The 16,766-nt window shown below is 48.6% G+C and overlaps 1 protein-coding gene and 1 long non-coding RNA gene across 2 annotated transcripts in view; one reads left to right on the top strand and one right to left on the bottom strand.

The window, feature by feature from the left end:
• The window catches only part of Kdm2b (lysine demethylase 2B), a 125,495-nt gene extending 114,927 nt beyond the window's left edge, over nucleotides 1–10,568 (bottom strand). The window contains exons 1-4 of the mRNA XM_028765954.1: nucleotides 10,121–10,568; nucleotides 8,919–9,063; nucleotides 5,888–5,966; nucleotides 4,159–4,205 (exon numbers count right to left, since the gene is read on the bottom strand). Of these exons, the coding sequence (XP_028621787.1) occupies nucleotides 4,159–4,205; nucleotides 5,888–5,966; nucleotides 8,919–9,063; nucleotides 10,121–10,153 (304 nt within the window). The 5' untranslated portion in view covers nucleotides 10,154–10,568. The remainder of the gene's footprint in view (nucleotides 1–4,158; nucleotides 4,206–5,887; nucleotides 5,967–8,918; nucleotides 9,064–10,120) is intronic.
• A 174-nt stretch (nucleotides 10,569–10,742) lies between these two features.
• Nucleotides 10,743–16,520, top strand: LOC114620173. The gene is made up of 3 exons (XR_003711276.1): nucleotides 10,743–11,351; nucleotides 15,207–15,397; nucleotides 15,664–16,520. It is a non-coding gene; the product is annotated as an uncharacterized LOC114620173 (long non-coding RNA).
• The last annotated feature ends 246 nt before the right edge of the window (nucleotides 16,521–16,766 follow it).

Genomic DNA, 16,766 nt, shown 5'->3' with positions numbered 1-16,766 from the left:
ACAGGTTCACATCAGGTGTCTGCCTCAGTCACTCCGCACCATATACAGAGGTAGGGTCTCTCACTGGAATCCAGAGTTCACCAATTTGGTTAGTTTAGCTACCCAGCTTATCCACGGATCCTAACACCTGCGTCCTGGGGTTACACATAGGTTCCACACCTGCTCAGCGTAGCCATGGACACAGGGATCCAACCTCAGGTCCTCATGCTTTCATAGAACTGCTTACCCGCTGGGCCATCTCCCCAGCGCCCCTTCTGAATTTGGTTTGTCGGCTGCCCCAGCACTGTCCTAGCAGAACGTGATTTAATGTTAGGACCATGTCTCTGTCACTGCTGCCCCCACACTCTCTGTCCCCATGGATGGTCAGACCCCTGGGGCTCACTGTCCCCAACAACCAGCTTCAGGATTGGCATCCCAGAGACAAGAAACGGACAGGGCCTAGCACTGTTGGAAGGGGGACCCTGTGGGGGCAAGGTGTCAGCCTGGGGCTCCTGATCCTATTTTTTACCTGTCAGAAGGGGAAGCAACTACCCAAAACAAGTTCAAAAGAGGAAGGAAAGAGAAATAGAAGAAAAGGAAGGCAAGGGACAGGGAGATGGCTTGGCAGATAAGGCACTGGCCAAGCCCGAGGCAAGAGGCGACCTACTAAGATAATTTCCTCTTGGGATAATTTTTAGAACACTTAAGTCTATAGGAGCAGCAGGTTACACACTGGATACATTACACAAGTCAAACTATTCTGCTACATTTGTCACCTCTGTCCTTTATGATAAATGCACGTTTCACCCCTCTCCAGAAGCCTGTGTGTGGACTGATGCTACAATGCACAACTGTCATACCCCAGGAGAGCTGCAGCCACCAACAGTGTCTAAGTTCCCCATACCTCCCTGAAGCATTTACATACACATCATGACCCCAGAAATGGGAAGAGAGCGGGGCATGATGACTCGTACTCATAATCCCAGCGTGTAGGAGGCTGAGGCAGAAGGATTACTGGGAGTTTAAGCCCAGCCTAGGCTACAGAGTAAGAGCTTGTCTCAAAACAAAAACAGAGGAAAAAAAAATACTGACAGAGATGAGGGCAGGTTAGCCAGCCCTGCTTTCCTGGTCAATGCATAGATCTAGTCTGGCAAAAATATTTGAACCGTCTAATTGGCTCCTCCATGATGACCAGGAGGTCCAAGTGAAAGAAGAGGGGGTCCAAGTGAAAGAAGAGGTGGTCTGGATGCATACTGTATCTGGAAAAGGCTTGGGGAGTTTACTAGAAAGTCCAGGAAAACAACATTACTTGAAAAAGCTAAAACAACCAGGTGGTGGTGCCATATGCCTTTAATCCCAGCACTCAGGAGGCAGAGGCAGCTGACTGTCCATGAGGTTAAGTCAGACTGGTCTACAGAGGCCCAGGAAACCCAGGGCTACACAGAGAAACCCTAAAGCACGCATCTACACTCTCAATACCTGGAAGACCGAAGCTGGAAGAGCACTGTGCATTCAAGACCAGCCCCGTTACACAGTAAGACCTTGTCTTAAAAACCTAAAGAGGAGGCTGGAGAGTACTGACTGCTCTCCCAAAGGTTCTGAGTTCAATTCCCAGCACCCACATGGTGGCTCACAACCATCTGCAAGGTGATCTGATATCCTTTTCTGGTGTGTCTGAAGAAAACTACAGTGTACTCATATACAATAAATAAATAAATAAATCTTTAAAAAAAAACCTAAAAGAGCAATTGTAGCGATTATTCTGGTCACGTTGTCTGACATGCCACTAGCCAGCTGCCTTCATATTCCATAGATGAAGTTTTCATAAATTCTAATCCAATCACTTTAATAACCACTAGTACACAGATGGGGTGTAAAATAAGAGTGGCAAATTCTAGACCAGCCTGGACCATACAATGAAACCCTGCTCTAAACAAAAATAAACACGAAAGCCCAAGAAACAACACTAAACAAACAAGAAAATACTCAGTGCCAAAAGCAAAAACCAAAGCCAAATCAGACCATAGCAAGCCCGAGTGTGGATGAGGAGCTAAACTGAGCCATCGTACAGAGCTGACTGACTGATCAGAACTTGATTAGGAACAGGTCGGCAGTTAACAGTTACCTCATACTGTTGTGTGAGCATCTGTCTCAAGTGCACGTGTTGGAACCTCAGTTTGTCAATACAGAAGTTTTGGGAAGTGGGGCCCATGGGAGGTATTGAAGCTGAACCCTTAGGAATGGATTGGTATCTTCTGGGACTGAATTGGATACCACGATATCTAGCTGCCAAAAGGCAAGGTGTTCCTTGTGTCCTCCACATGCCTGCATGGTCTTTCTCTTCCCACCATGAGTTGAAGCAGTACATATTAAACAAATGCCCACACACTATGCCCTCGGACTTGCCAGTCCCAAAACCATGAGCCAAAGTTAACCTCTTCTTTGTAAGTCACTCAGTGTCGGGTAGTAGGTCACAGCAACAGAAAACCTGACTAAGACGCCTTGAGACTCGAGAGAAATGAATGTTCAGGAAAGCTTGTACAGTAAACATTCACTGCGTTATTCGTAACAGCTAAAAGGTAGAAACAACCAAAATGCCCATCAGGGGACAAGCGGATAAACAAAATGTGGTCTCTTGATATAAAGAAAATGAAGAAAGCATACAAGGGGGCAGATGAAGGGTTTGTGGGGGATGGTAATCGGGACTTACATAGTGGTGATGGTTACAAAACATGAATATTCAAAAAAGCCCCATGGAACCAGACACTTTAAATAGGAAGGCTATGTTATATGAGTTTTACTTTAACTTAAAAACAAAAACGTTGAGCGATGACCATAGCACAGGTGGCAGAAAAGTTGCCTGCCATGCATGAGCTCCTGGATTTACTCTCCAGTGTCACGTAATTAATCAATTAATTAAAAATGCCAATGCCCACAAAGAAAATAACAAAATCACATAGGCTCCCCCTCACTCCTAGTTTTCAGCTCCCCAAGGCTTGCCATCATACTAAAGAGCCATATCCAAATTTCCCCGGGGCCTCCAAGGCCCTGATGATCTGGCCTGGGGTGTCTGCCAACGCATTCTCCTCTGTCATTCAAGGTTGAAACGCCCAGCTTATACCCCTGGCCTTTTCCCTGGTTCATCTCTCACAGCCTAGACTATTTTTTTCTATGGCTGATATCTTTAAAATGAATGGACGGATGGATGAATGAATAAGTAGTTTTCATCTACGTGTCTCTGTGTCTGCTTGATGCCTATAAAGGCCAGAACAGGATGTCTGTCAGAGCCACTGAGTTACAGGTGATTTCAAGCAGCCTGACGTGGATGCTGAGAAACAAACCCAGGTCCTCTGGAAGGGTAGCAAGCGCTCTACCACTGAGCCATCTCTGCAGCCCCATAGTTGACTGTTATCATTTGGGTATCTGTTCAAATGCCTCCTCTCTTCCCTGACTACCATGCCTGAAGTACAGCCCTACTGTGTGCTACCCATCACCCAGCTTTATTTCTCCAAGGCTCTTTGAATCATTGCAAAGATACGTCGCTAACATCTTTATTGCCTGCCATCCTCCTAGAGAGGGCAGGGGCCTCATCAGTTACATCCACAGCCTGCCGTGTAGGCAAGAAATGATTTTCTAAAAAAAAAAAAAAAAAAAAAATGGCACTCTGGAAGGGCTTTCTGTGTGATCTGAAACACCACCTGCTTCCTGGTGAAAGGTCAAACACCCTAAGCCACCAGCCATACCTGGCAAGCCCTCAGAGAGTTAAAAGCCATTTGTTGAACACAGAGTGGCAAGCCACACCCTAGAACCCCGAGGAAGCAGGAGGCATAGCCCCTCCCCCATGAACACATGAAAGTCTTTTAGGAGTCATGAAGCACCCAGTGTTTACCCAGCAACCCACAAACAAAGGCGAAGGAGAGATCCGAGATTGCATTGCTGACACCCAAGATAGAGACCGGGCCCAAATCACCTCATAAAAAAACTGTGCCGACAAACATCCTCTGAGCCAGCTTCTCAGGACTTTGCCATCTAACCTGTTCTCCAGAGTCAGGCGGTTGCAGCTTACACCTGCTCCCCCTCCTCCAGGGAGCACACTCTCTTCTGAAGCAGCTGTAAGTCTAACCAGGCAGGTGGTGAAGACCTCCCCTTCCCTTCTCCTGCCCCACCTTTGGGACTTACCCACCAGGAGTTTGACGTCTCGGACTGTGAAATCAGGGTCTGGCATCCTGGAGAAAAGAGATGTACGGATATTTGTTAAAAAAAAAAATAGGCAGACAGATATATAGATTAAAAAAAACCCACAGAGATAAATTACCCTGCGTCTAAGGGGAAGCCATTTTTCCAAAAGGGATTCTTTGTTCTATGCTTGAGAATATGAAAGAACCCAGAGGGCGAACCTGGTAGACCAGGTAGGTACCTTGAGAGAGGTCACCCAGAATCACAGAGTAGGCTCCCTATCATAAAAGAAAAATTCACCGGGCGGTGGTGGCGCACACCTTTAATCCCAGCACTTGGGAGGCAGAGGCAGGTGGATTTCTGAGTTCGAGGCCAGCCTGATCTACAGAGTGAGTTCCAGGACAGCCAGGGCTATACAGAGAAACCCTGCCTCTGAAAACCAAAAAAAAAAAAAGAAAGGAAAAAGACAGAAAGACTCAATCTGAGGCTCAAGGGAGGGTGGGAAATCACTGGTCAACTTACTGCAGGACAAACTGAAGCGTGGTGTCAGGGATCGAACACCCGGTTTATTTTAGGGCGCCTCTGTCTGTCCCTTTAGAAAATATTTTCCATACAGTTACATGGATTCTGGGGGAGACTTCTCTCTATACACTCAGAGGGAATACTCTTGGAGCACTGAAACAAGAAGACTGTGAGTTCTGGGCCAGCCTCAGCTACACAGCAATAAACTATCTCAAAAAACAATTTAACACAGTTAGATAATAAATGAGTGAAGACGAAGTCAGAAAAGGGCACATCCTGCCTTTATGGACAGTGGTGTAAGCCTACAATCCCAGCACTAGGGAAGTGGAGGCAGGAGGAACAGGTGTTCAAGGTCAGCCTCTACCACATAGTTGAGTCTGAGGCTAGCCCGGAGTTCTCAAAACACAAAAACAAGAAAGAAAAGAGAGATGCTAAAAGGCAGGTGCCACATGCCTTTAATTTCAGCACACTGAGGCAGGCAGATCTCTATGAGTTCAAGGCCAGCCTGGTCTACCTAGCAAGCTTCACACCACCCATCGAGGAAGATGCTGAAAGTTTCCCATCTCCGGCAGGAAGTACCTGAATAAGCCTAGAAGTAGATGCTAGAGTGGGAGGCAGCCTAAAATCCTTTTCTTATCCCTGACCAAGGAGTAGAGTCTGCTCTTCCAGCCTGCCTCAACCTCTCCCCAACCCAGAACGCTGGCAGTTCTGCAGTTCTCTGCCACGATATAAGCTAGACAGAGGTATAGGAGAGGAAACACACACACCCTTCACAGAAAGAGACCCATTTCCCACACATTGGGAGTATGTTCAGAAAACCATGCATCCTGGTACCCTAGTCTAGGCACAGAGGATGGTCGGTCCCTTCACAACCCACGGTTCAAGCAATGCTCAACAGGAAGTTGCTGCGTGGGACCAGAATAGACCAGAAAGCAGAGTGATATCCATCACTGCTTAAAATGACCAGGGTAGACTAAGATGTGGGTGGGGGAGATCCGTCACCACTTAAATGTCCTAAGACTTTCAAATTCCCGAAAGAAGATCAGCTCTTCTTGGGTGGGCTTTGAGCAAGGAGGAGCTGTTCTCGGATTTTAGGCAAAGTCCTCCTGGAAGGGCTAAGCGGAGTGAAGAAGGCAGGAGAACCCAACCCAAGCTGTGAGTTGTGATAGGGAGGAAGACCCAGGAAGAAGGGGTTAATTTCAGCACTTACTTGATCCCTAGTCCATCCTTGTCCCGAAAAACCAGGGGGACCCTGAGAGCTTCTCTCTGTACGTACTCATAGTTAAAATCTGTTTGGGTATTTGAATTAAAAACAGTTATTTGGTTAAGTTATTGAGGAACAAATGAACCACAACCCACTGGTGACGGGAACAACAACAACAAAAAAAACAGTGGAGAGGAGGCATATACGCTAGATGTAGGTGCCAGCTAGACAGCAAAACTCTCTGGGAAAATAACAAGAAAATAGATAAGGCAAAGCCATGCCATCCACTCCCATCCATCCCTCTGCCTACTCATTCCCTGCATGCCCCACGGGTCCCAACTTGTCAATGAACAGCCCAAGGCCAGCCAGGGCTGGCGAGTAGACTTATAAAGAACTCTATACTGAAAACTCACCAGCTATTGAGAAACAGGGACAGATAAACCCATCCCAGGCTGAGTTGAGGTAGGAAAGGGACCGCAAAATCAAAGCATGCTACCTGGGAGAATCTGAAGCCTCCACAGAGACTAGGGAGGAGGGTTCTCATTGTAGCTGAGCATTGGTGAAAATCTTATTGTAATATCCTGGATGGCGAAGGGGGGTGGGGGGAAGCCGGTTTCCTTGGAAACTATGTATTTGGTGCCAAAATAACTAGGGAACTGGGCACAGCTTTGTCCCCTTCCTATAGTGAAATTCTGCTGGAGCCCATCGAAATGCTTGCTTCAGCTGGATAACCAGGAGCTAGTGAACTGTGAGGAGAGCTCAGGAAGCCCCCTCCCCAGAGGAAACCTTCACAAGGCAGCGTTCTATCTGCTGCTTGCATGATAGAGATCCCCCCTCCATATCCTATCCAAAGCCCCCTAGTCTTTGCCTAATTTCTTTCTTTCCTCAAGTCCCAAGCCAGTGGCTCTGACCCATCCATAGTCCCCAGAATGAAGGTGAGGGGTGCTGAGACATCCTCTTCTCTCCCAAATCAGGTGACTAATGCAAGGTACCAAGGGCACCAGTCCTCTCCAAGCTGGTTAGAAAGGACGGAGGAGACTCTGGGGAGCCTAAGCCCAAGGGAGACAGTCCACCAGGGCATCCTTTGGGGGAGGAGGAGGCCAAAGCAACTGGCTGAGAAGAAAGAACAAAACCCAGAGCCGAGAAATCCCTGACCCCAGAGGCTCAGATCCCCAGGGGCTCCCAGTGAATGGGGATTCCTCCGGATTTAAAGGAAGAGAAGTTTGAGAAGCTATTTTGAAGCTAAGGGTTCCTTCTGCATTTCAGCTCCCTCCCTCCAGTTTTGGGGCAGATCTGAATGAACACGCAAAACCCAAAGGCCCTTGCCTTTGAAAGAAGCCAGGACAGCAGCAGCTTTAAGATGCCCTTAGAGCTCCCTAGATGGAAACCTTCACTGTCCACACACACCCCAATTCCCCACCCACACCCACCCTCCAGTTTCAGCTTCCACAAATGGGCCTGAGAAAAAGCTCACAAATCCTGGCCTGAGGATTCCTGACAAATCACTAGGAGGGAACGTTTACACATTGTTTTCTCATAGGCTTTGCCAGGCCCAGTAAAGTGGAGGAAGAAAAAGAGAAGAATTAAAATCCCATTTGTACCAAGAAAAATATAAATGCAGCTGGGGCTAGCACCCTGCTTTTGGGTGAAATTTCTTTGGGGGAAAAAAAACTTCCCTCCCCCTCTACTTCTCCCTAACTTCACCAGAGCCCCAGGAGGCGGTGAGCACAAAAGAGAAACTTCAAAAAATGCAAAGCCGGGACAGTCTTCTCTAGGGCTAACTCCAGGCCTCAGCCGCTCAAGCAGAACCTGGAGGAGGGAGGCGCTTCCCCCTGCTGTCAGCCCACTGAGAGGACAGGGGTTTCCAAGGGGGATGGGGGAAACGCAAAATGGAAAATGAGTAATTGAAAGGAAACTTTAAAAAGTCCACACACCCTAGAAAGGCCTGAGTAAGCAAGGGCTTCTCCCAAACTCTAATCCTATAGGCCAAAATAGGGTCTGGGTGCAGAGTCTACAAAAGACCCCCAGGATGCTGACTTGGGAGGTTCGGGGCTCCTAAAGCCTCACCTCAAACAGGAGTATCACCCAACATGTCTAAGAAACACCCCAGTCACACTGCCAGTAGGAGAGCCAGGGAGAAACTCAAAGCCAGGAGGTCCCTCCAAAACCGAAGCGTGTCACACCGGAAAGGCCAGAGGACACAGACCTCTCCATATCAGGCACGGAAAAAGAGCCTGTCTCTAGAGGGGTACCTAAGTCTTCCCTTCAAACTGCCAAGGGACTGGGATTTTAGCTTTGGGCCTGACCAGGTAATTCATCACATATACAAACTAGACCCCCAATTAGGACTGTCAAGGTTGTGGCGCTAGGGGCTTCCGGCTTGGGGAGGAGGAGGTTAGTGCCAATAACGTCCAACAGCCCACTTAGTCCCTTTTTCAATCAAGCAGGACAGGGCCCACGAAGGTAGAAAAGGCGCTTCAGACCCAAAGCTCAGATTCAAAGCTCGAAGGGGCGTAACCCTAAGAACCGAAGACGCTGCCATATTCAGTGCCTAAGCTCATTTCCAGTTTATAACCCGCAGGGCCCAGAGTGATAGGAGTTTGGGAGCCTTCAAGCTTAAGGCCATCACGCCGACGACGGCCCAGGGATGTCGGGAAGGGCTCCCGCCAGGCACTGCACTTCTGGTAGCGTAGAGAGCGCAACTGGTCTGGGAGAGTAGGGATGCTCCGCTCACGCCCTTCCTCACTCCCAGAGTCTGTCCCTGGGTCCCTCTCAGTCCAATAGCCCCTTGGCAGTGACCACCCTGGTACTAATGATGGGTACAGACAGGGCCTAGGCCCACGCCAGGCCCAGCCCTCTTCCTGCCTGCCCTCCTCCCTTACCACCCCCCACCCCCAGTGCTCAGTCTCGTTTCGTCACCGGATCCCCTGGAATGGGGGACGCGGGCGCGAAATACGAACCCAGCCACAGGCAGCTCCCTCCCCACGTGCGCGCTGGCCCTCTACACAGAGTGCAGTTAGGAGAGGGGGTGCCTCACCTTTGCCTTCCATGGCATGCACGAAGTCCCCCTGGTATAGCTGGCTACGTAGCTTCTCCTCCAGGCTGAAGCCACGGACGCTGACAATTTCCTCCACGTCCGACAAGTCTTCGTTCTCGTCGTATCTCTGGCGGTCAATCGCACGCTGCGGGGACCCAACCAGAGAACCCTGGGCATTACTGAGAGGACTTGGGGGTCTCCTCTCACCCTGGGCCCACCAAGAACAGGTGCAAGAGTCGCGCAGCCACTGCACCCCAGCATTGCAATCTGAGCAACTTTGCGCAAATGCCAAAGATGCTGGAAAGCAGAAAAAGGGGCTCGCACCCCCAAGGCCCGACTGCCCTTCCGCGAAGCAATCCCTTCCTGCATCTCAGGAAGACATGGAAGTGCTATTTGGGGGCTTTCCTCTGCCCCCACCCCAATGATGTGCTAAGCTTTGCCCACTCCACTGGAAGCCTGGTTATGTAACCCCCGAAGGGGGCTCCGGGTATGAGCTGGCGGGGCAGATGTAGGCCCCGAGAGAAGCCGCTGCAGCACCCGGCTCAGCGGTAACAGCAGCCCTGGCGGCCACGGCGGCCAACCCGGGAAGCCGGAACCCGGGGCCGGCGGCATTACTAAGGCTGGAGCTGCTCCGGAGCTACAGAAAAGCTGGAAAGCTGAAACGGAAGGGTTGAGACCCTAGCGGCCCCCGCCGATCGACCGCTAGTGCAAGAAGAGGAGGGGAGGGGAGGAGGTTAAGAGCGTGGGGAGAGAGAGGCAGCCGGCCCACCACAAAGCTTCCATCAGAGACCCCAAAACGCACCAGTAGCTGCCTCATCTCCCCACGAGCGCGCGCGCACACTCACTTCCTAAGGAGACTCCCCCACCACTCCCCGCATCCTTCTTCCTCCTCCCTCCGCCGCTCAGCACCGAGCCCCGCAGCCCCCCAGATCCCAGGCGAACCCCGAGCCCGCTCAGCCCCTTCCACGCCTTTCGGCGCTACCTCCTCCCCACTTAAGTGCCTGAGACCCTGAGCCTCACAAGAGACTGGAGGAGTAAGCTGCTTGCTTCCTTTTGCATGCAATTTATTATTTTTTCCGGTCCTCTTGCAAAATACAGAAAAGGAAAGAAAAGGTAGCAAGAAACAACCAAAAAATAAATAAATAGGTAAATCGATCATATACCAGATACAGATTTGGGGGAGAAAAAAAAAAGCTACACACCAATCTTCTTCCAGAGTCTTTCTCTGCCTCCATTTTTTTAGGAGAGTTCACCAATTAATTGTCAACACTCCTGCCCCCTGCATTTTGGCGGAGGGGGAAAGGAGGGAAGACCAAAGAAAAGAAACCAAAAAAATAAATAAATAGAGCAAGCCAGAGCCGATATCTACAAAGTTTTGCACCAACACTTAAGCAGATCCGTTTGCAAAGTCCTAGGAAACCATTTTCAGCAGTTGTGGGGGGGGAGGCGTCGACGTCATAATCCCCGGAACGTAAACATTGTTGCCGATCGCGCTCGGAGCTTGCGGCTAGGCTAGTTGGGGAGAAGGGGGGCTCGGGTGGGGGGTGTCGGGGACCGCAGCCGTAGGAGGTGTGGGGCCAGAAGGGAGCTTGGGACGCACCGGGCGCCGTTAGCGCCTTGGCATCGCTGTTTTGTTGTTGGGTCACGAGTGCGCCTCTGCACGCAGGCGCCGCCGCCGCCCGGGAGCTGACTTTTGGAGGGCTGAGTTGCAGGCGGCGGGCGCATCCCAGAGATGGCGGGGCAGGGAGGGAGGGAAAGAGAGGAGGGGGTGGGGAGGGAGGTGCAGATTTGCACGGATGGCCTCAGCGGGAGGCGCGGAAATGCTAGCCGAGCCTGCTGGCGTGAAAGCCCCCGGGGCCTGGCACCCCCAAAACGACCCCCCCCACCTCTGCCCCTGCCCCCCCTTGCTAGGGTTACCCAGGGCTGTCTCTCTCTTTCTTCATCCACCTTTCCTCATTACCTATGCTGGCGACCTAAATTCAAAGTATTTTCTATGTATGGTCTCTTTTTCTGTTTTGCTTTTCTACTGCATGTCTAGGGGGGAGGGGCCAGCCTGTCCAGACCCTTATCCATTTGCGAACCTGCCATATGGAGGAGGCATCTGAGGGGCTCAGAAAGAAATTAGCGCAGCTCTGTATCTGTACAGACTGCATAACTTTTAAACTCCCGGGGCTCAAATAATAATATGGAGACACACGCACAGGTACAGGAAATACAGCCAGTCCACAGCCTTTTCAGACTGCAGCTGACCGGAAGAAAGCATTTCGTTCATTCATTCGGACAGCCTCGGTAGTACAGCCCTGAAACAGAAGTTGGGCTTTTAAAAAGAAAGAAAGAAAAAAAAAAGTCTACACTCGCTGAGAAGAGATAAATCGTTACACAGGAGGGAATAAGAGAATCGGATTCAGCGTCTCTAATGCAGGCAGGCAAAAGGTAAGCCTCTCGTGTGGCAGTTTAAGAGAGAAGTGGTGGCGATGTTTGTGGCTTTCTGGGGTACAGCACCTTGATTAATCCACATTGTTTCTTGGCGGAGAAGAACGAGCAGACTTTGTGAATATGCACGGAGTATCAGCTCCCCCAAAGCACCTCTGTCTTTTAAGTAGTACTTGTAACTGCTTCCAGAATTGGCCCTGAGTGATCCTGGAATTCCGAAACGGACAAGTCAGGCCCATGTAAGTTGGGAGAAAAACTGGCCCTAGACTTTGTTCCCTCCCGGCCTCTTTCTTGGAAGGGCCTAGTGACATTTCACCAGGGATGTGCTGAGAGACTTCCCAGCTGATGCTAGGAAGGACTGCAGCTTCTTACTCAGTGTACAAGCAAGCTAAAGCAGGTCATTTTCCACACTGGGGAAACCCAGATTCAAGAAATTATGAATTAAGGTGATTGCTCTATTTACCTCGTCCCAATGTTGGCAGCACTGGTTCAGACAGATGTGGGGAGGAAGTGGCCTTGCCTCCTGAAATCAGCTGTGAGCTAGACTCGGTTACCCTCCTTTACGTTAGAATTTCCTACCGTATCGTTCTGTATTTTTTTCCACCTGTCCCCAGATCTGCTCTTTGAAGTTTGTTTTAATTCCATCCGTGCGCGTTAGTGGTAGAAACCTCCTACATAAAGATGAGGCGACAAACACCAAGTTTGTCACCAAACTGAAATTAACATCTATGTTGGCTCAGCTGCATCCACTGGGCAGCCTTTCTAACCATCCCTGTTGAAAACCAGGAGCCAGTTGGTGAGGTAGTTCAGGGGTGGAATATCAGGCCTAGCAAGCCGAAGGCCCTTGGTCCCGTACCCAGCGCCAAAGAGGAGGAAAAAAATGACATGGGGATGTGGTCAGTTTATCTGGCTCTTCTCGTGAGAAAGAATCTTTAAAAGGGGATGTCTCCTGGCCTTGTTGCTCCACTTTGTAAAGGAGGAAGATGGGATTCAGAAAGGCAAAACTACTGGCTCTCAATTTTACACTGCTTGCCTTTTCAAAAGTTCACCAACTTCATTTATGTTTCAGAGTGAAATAAAGCTGCTTTAAGGAGGGGCCCGGGGCTGAGAATCAGTGGGTTAAGAGTGAAAGCAAAACTGTCAAGTGGGACACTGGGGATCCTCCTTCTTCATCTTCCTCCCTGATGTTCTCTTACTCCTACCGGCTGCCCCCATGGCTTCTGAGTTCCCCCAAAGGCTGGCATTAGGAAAAAGTCTGACGTTAAGTCACTTTCACAGAGTGGGCAGAGGTTGATAGGTCACCTGATTTAATCCCCTCCCTTTACAAACCTGGAGGAAACCACAGACCTGAGAGAAGAATGAGTCAGCCTGGTGTTTGTTCCCCTCTGGCTCCCCCAGAATGCCCACCCCACTGCTGGATCTAAGTGGTCACTCAATAAACGTGAACCCTTGATGGATCACCTTCTCGGGTATATTTGCATTTTCTCTTTATCAGTAATTGGCAGATGAAAGCCTTTGTCCTCAGTTGAAAGAATTCCAAGCATTCCCTCCAAGTGGGGGAGGAGGTTATTTTGGGCCAAAGGGGGAAGGGCCAGACCCTTGAGCTCTCTAACTTAGGCTGATTGTCCCCCAGGAGCCGAGAATAGGTGAGAAATAAAAAAGGGGGCTTCTTTCGAAAGATGAACTTTTAACGAAAGCCAGCCTCTTGGAAATGAAATAATGCCTTCCTGTACCAACCATCCTTGTAAAAGACTCAGTCAGATCCCACCTGTGTTATAATTCAGTTGTATCATCCATCCTCACAGGCCAATTGAGCAGTACTGTGTCCAAAGACAAGGGGACAGAAGACAGAAATGACAGCTTCACTTACACATACACACACACACACACACACCATAGGCTTACTGCCCCTGGATGGAGCACTCAGAAACCAGGGATTCCAGACTGCTCTTATGTCTTTATTCTAGCTCTTGTCTTTCCTCTTTGTAAGACAAGGGTCTGTACCTAGTCCTAGGTAGCATGGAACTTGCTATGTAAACCAGGCTCGGTCTAGAACTCTGTGCGAGCCTCCTGCCTCTGTCTCCTGAATCCCCAGTTTTTAGCTCTCGCTCTTACGAGCTTACAGCTTACGGTGCCTTTGAATAAAGTCCTTCCTATCAGCATCTCTTTAAATCTTTGATATTTAATAGCTAAGGTTCAAAGAAATGCTAAGTTATTTGATCACAACGGTACTGTGACGACATACTTTGAATCAAGAGCTTGGAGGAATTGGGAGCCCAAAAGTCCAGCCACTACGTAAGCCTGCCTGTGAGACTACGACATTTAGAACCCAGCTGCTCTAGCCCGGCGGTGGTGGCCCATGGCTTTAATCCCAGCACTTGGGAGGCAGAGGCAGGCGGATTTCTGAGCTTGAGAGTTCGAGGCTAGCCTGGTCTACAGAGTGAGTTCCAGGACAGCCAGGGTTACACAGAGAAACCCTGTCTCGAAAAAACCAAAAAAAAAAAAAAAAAAAAAAAAAGAACCCAGCTGCTCATGACTACTAAGAACTCACTCTACTATTGAAATACACTTAGAGAAAAAAAAAAAAGTCAAAGTTAAACTGGCATGGTGGTGTGTGACTGGGCAATCTAATGAAACCCTGTCTCAAAAATGAAAAATTAATGGGCTAGGGTTATGTATGGCTTGGTGATACAGCACTTGACTGGCATCATATACAAGACCCTAGATCCGATCCCTCTGCTGCAGCAAGCAAACAGAAAACTTAAAACAACGAGGCCATGGGGTATTTGCCATCATTGCTTTTATGGTACCAAGCTATTTGTTTATGAGTCAAGGTCCAGTTTGGCTTCACATCTCCATCATCCACTGTCCTAGAACACTAATAGAATGGGTGAAGAGACCATGGAGGCAAAGATGGATAAGGCACAGGATGTATGGAAGAACACATGTGGTACAGTGTGAACGTGCAGCCTTAGGGTTTGAAGCACTTGCTCCTGGTGCCTGCCAGTAGCGTAGCCCAGTGCGGGAGCCTGATGGGCTCTCAATTGGATGGACTTGGTTCACCTGCCAAGATCTTTCCAATACACTTATAAAGGGTGGTAAATATCCTATGGATAGAGTCAAGAACCATGTAATAAAGCTTACGCCAGGTGTAGCAGCACATTTTAATCTCAGCATTTAGGAAGCTCAGGATACTATGGCTACAGGACTTGAACCAGGAGCGTGTAGGAATCCAGAGCCCACAAGACTCTGGTCTTAGTGGAGACCTGTCCAAAGCACACAAAAACTGAAACCAGGGTTCTCAGATTGATCTAAAGCATTAAAAAAAAAAAAAGAAGAAGAAGAAAAAAAGAAGTATAGTGGGGCAGTATTGGTGCAGACTTTTAATCCCAGCACTCAGAAGGCAGAGGCAAGATCTCTGAGTTTGAGGCTAGCCTGGTCTACACAGTGAGTTCCAGGACAGCCAGGGCTACACAGAGAAACCCTGTCTTTAAAAATAAACAAGAGGAGCCGGGCAGTGGTGGTGCATGCCTTTAATCCCAGCACTTGGGAGGCAGAGGCAGGCGGATTTCTGAGTTCGAGAGTTCGAGGCTAGCCTGGTCTACAGAGTGAGTTCCAGGACAGCCAGGGCTACACAGAGAAACCCTGTCCCGAAAAACCAAAACCAAAAAAAAAAAAAAGAAAAGAAAAAAGAAAAATAAACAAGAGGGGAGACACACAAAGAGAGAGAGAATATATGACTTAAATAAAAGCAAGATGCAGAATACTAAATTTTGATTATTGCTTGGGTAAAAGAAGATAATATCCATAGACTCATACTTAATCTTTTCTACACATTGGGTTTTCTTTGGAAAGACATGAAGACAGTGGAGAAAAGCAACACGAGACGAGAAGGAGAGCCATCCTTTGGTACACTGTGAAACGTGAACCACATATGTATGAAAGTCGCCTGATGCAGACCTGAGGGGTTTAACTTCACTCTATGGGCTGTAATGCCTTTTCAACTTTGCACCGTGGAGATGTGTGGCTACTTGAATGAATTCCAGGTTAGTGGGGTAGCTCAGGAATAGGGTGGTGTACAGACTCTGGGTTCAATCCACGTATGCTAAGGTATGGAAGACACAAATAATAAATAAGATTGTAAAACCTTATATGCACAAGATCCAGCACTGACCAATCTTACACAAGCTTTGACTCACTTTGCATTGCTTTTGGAATTTAAAGTATAATTTTATTTTAATATAGCAACGGACCAAGCTGTTTCTGTTCAAGTGATTGTTCTCAGATATCTTCTGTTTATTTTGTTTTGCAGTCTTCAGTGCCCTGTGGATTGAAGTCAAAAAGAAAAACAAAGCTGTACAAAGACTGTCAGGCCTGACCCTTGGAGAAAGGCTTAATGTTTTACTTAGCAGTATGATCTTTTTTTTTTTTTTCTCCAATGTACCTCTTCCTGTGTGAAGGCTAGAAAGGACCCTGGAAGCCACAGGTGAGTTAAAGGGTTAATGCCTTGAAGAGAGTCATAAAAGTTCAAAGATTCTTTCAAAACTTGCATCTTGAGGTTGATGGACACGTGCGGTAGCCAATGGGAAGGGAAAGGCAGGCATTACTTCATCATGCTCACTTGTCACTGGTTGACAATCCCTGAGGGATGGACAAGAAGGCTGGCAGTTAACCCTTCAGGGCCTACCATGCCCTTTACATATCTTCTACTTTGGAAAGATGAAGTACAAACTGAAGAGCTTCCAAAGTCCCCCACCTTCAGGTGCTATCTTTGGGTCTCACCCCTGGAGATGGGATCTCTCCTATCCAAGGGATTCCCCCTGAACAGATGTCCTAGAGTAAAGTTTTGAGCTTTTTAAAGACCAGGAATCAGCTGACCTTGCTGAGAAGGAGGCCAGGGGAGAAGGTTGATTTGCTTTTTGTGCTGTCAGAACACAGACCCATGTTGGAGACATTTCCATTAATCTTGTGAAGTGATCAGTCACTGAAAGGATTGAATTGCATTTCCTGCCCAAAGATGTGGAGACGGATGACCTTTGCAGCGGCCCTCAGACCCCAGGTTCACAGCTGGAGAGAGGATGTGTCAGCATTTGCCTTCCCGTCTCACCCAGCCCTTTGTTCAGAACCCAAACCCTTTGTGCACAGGCTGCTGCAGGGGATTTTGTAGTTGTTGATGCAGTTGGTTTTTTTTTTTTTTTCTCTTACCTCCCACTTCTTAACAACTTCTGAGAAACAAACTCTATTTGGCAGAAGATGGTATCTAAGAGCTGCCCCAGAGGGAGAACCAGAATAGATGTGGGGAATTTTGAGAGGCCACTTGGCCTTCTGGCTATAACTATTGCCCCTTCCTGGGTTTCCTGTATATAGCAGGCCAAACTTGAGGGAGTCAGAAGTCCAATGAAATCATAATACCTC

This window comes from Grammomys surdaster, unplaced genomic scaffold, assembly GCF_004785775.1.
Source record: "Grammomys surdaster isolate TR1022 unplaced genomic scaffold, NIH_TR_1.0 166, whole genome shotgun sequence".
Classification (NCBI taxonomy): domain Eukaryota; kingdom Metazoa; phylum Chordata; class Mammalia; order Rodentia; family Muridae; genus Grammomys; species Grammomys surdaster.
This window is presented reverse-complemented; position numbering and strand designations above follow the sequence as displayed.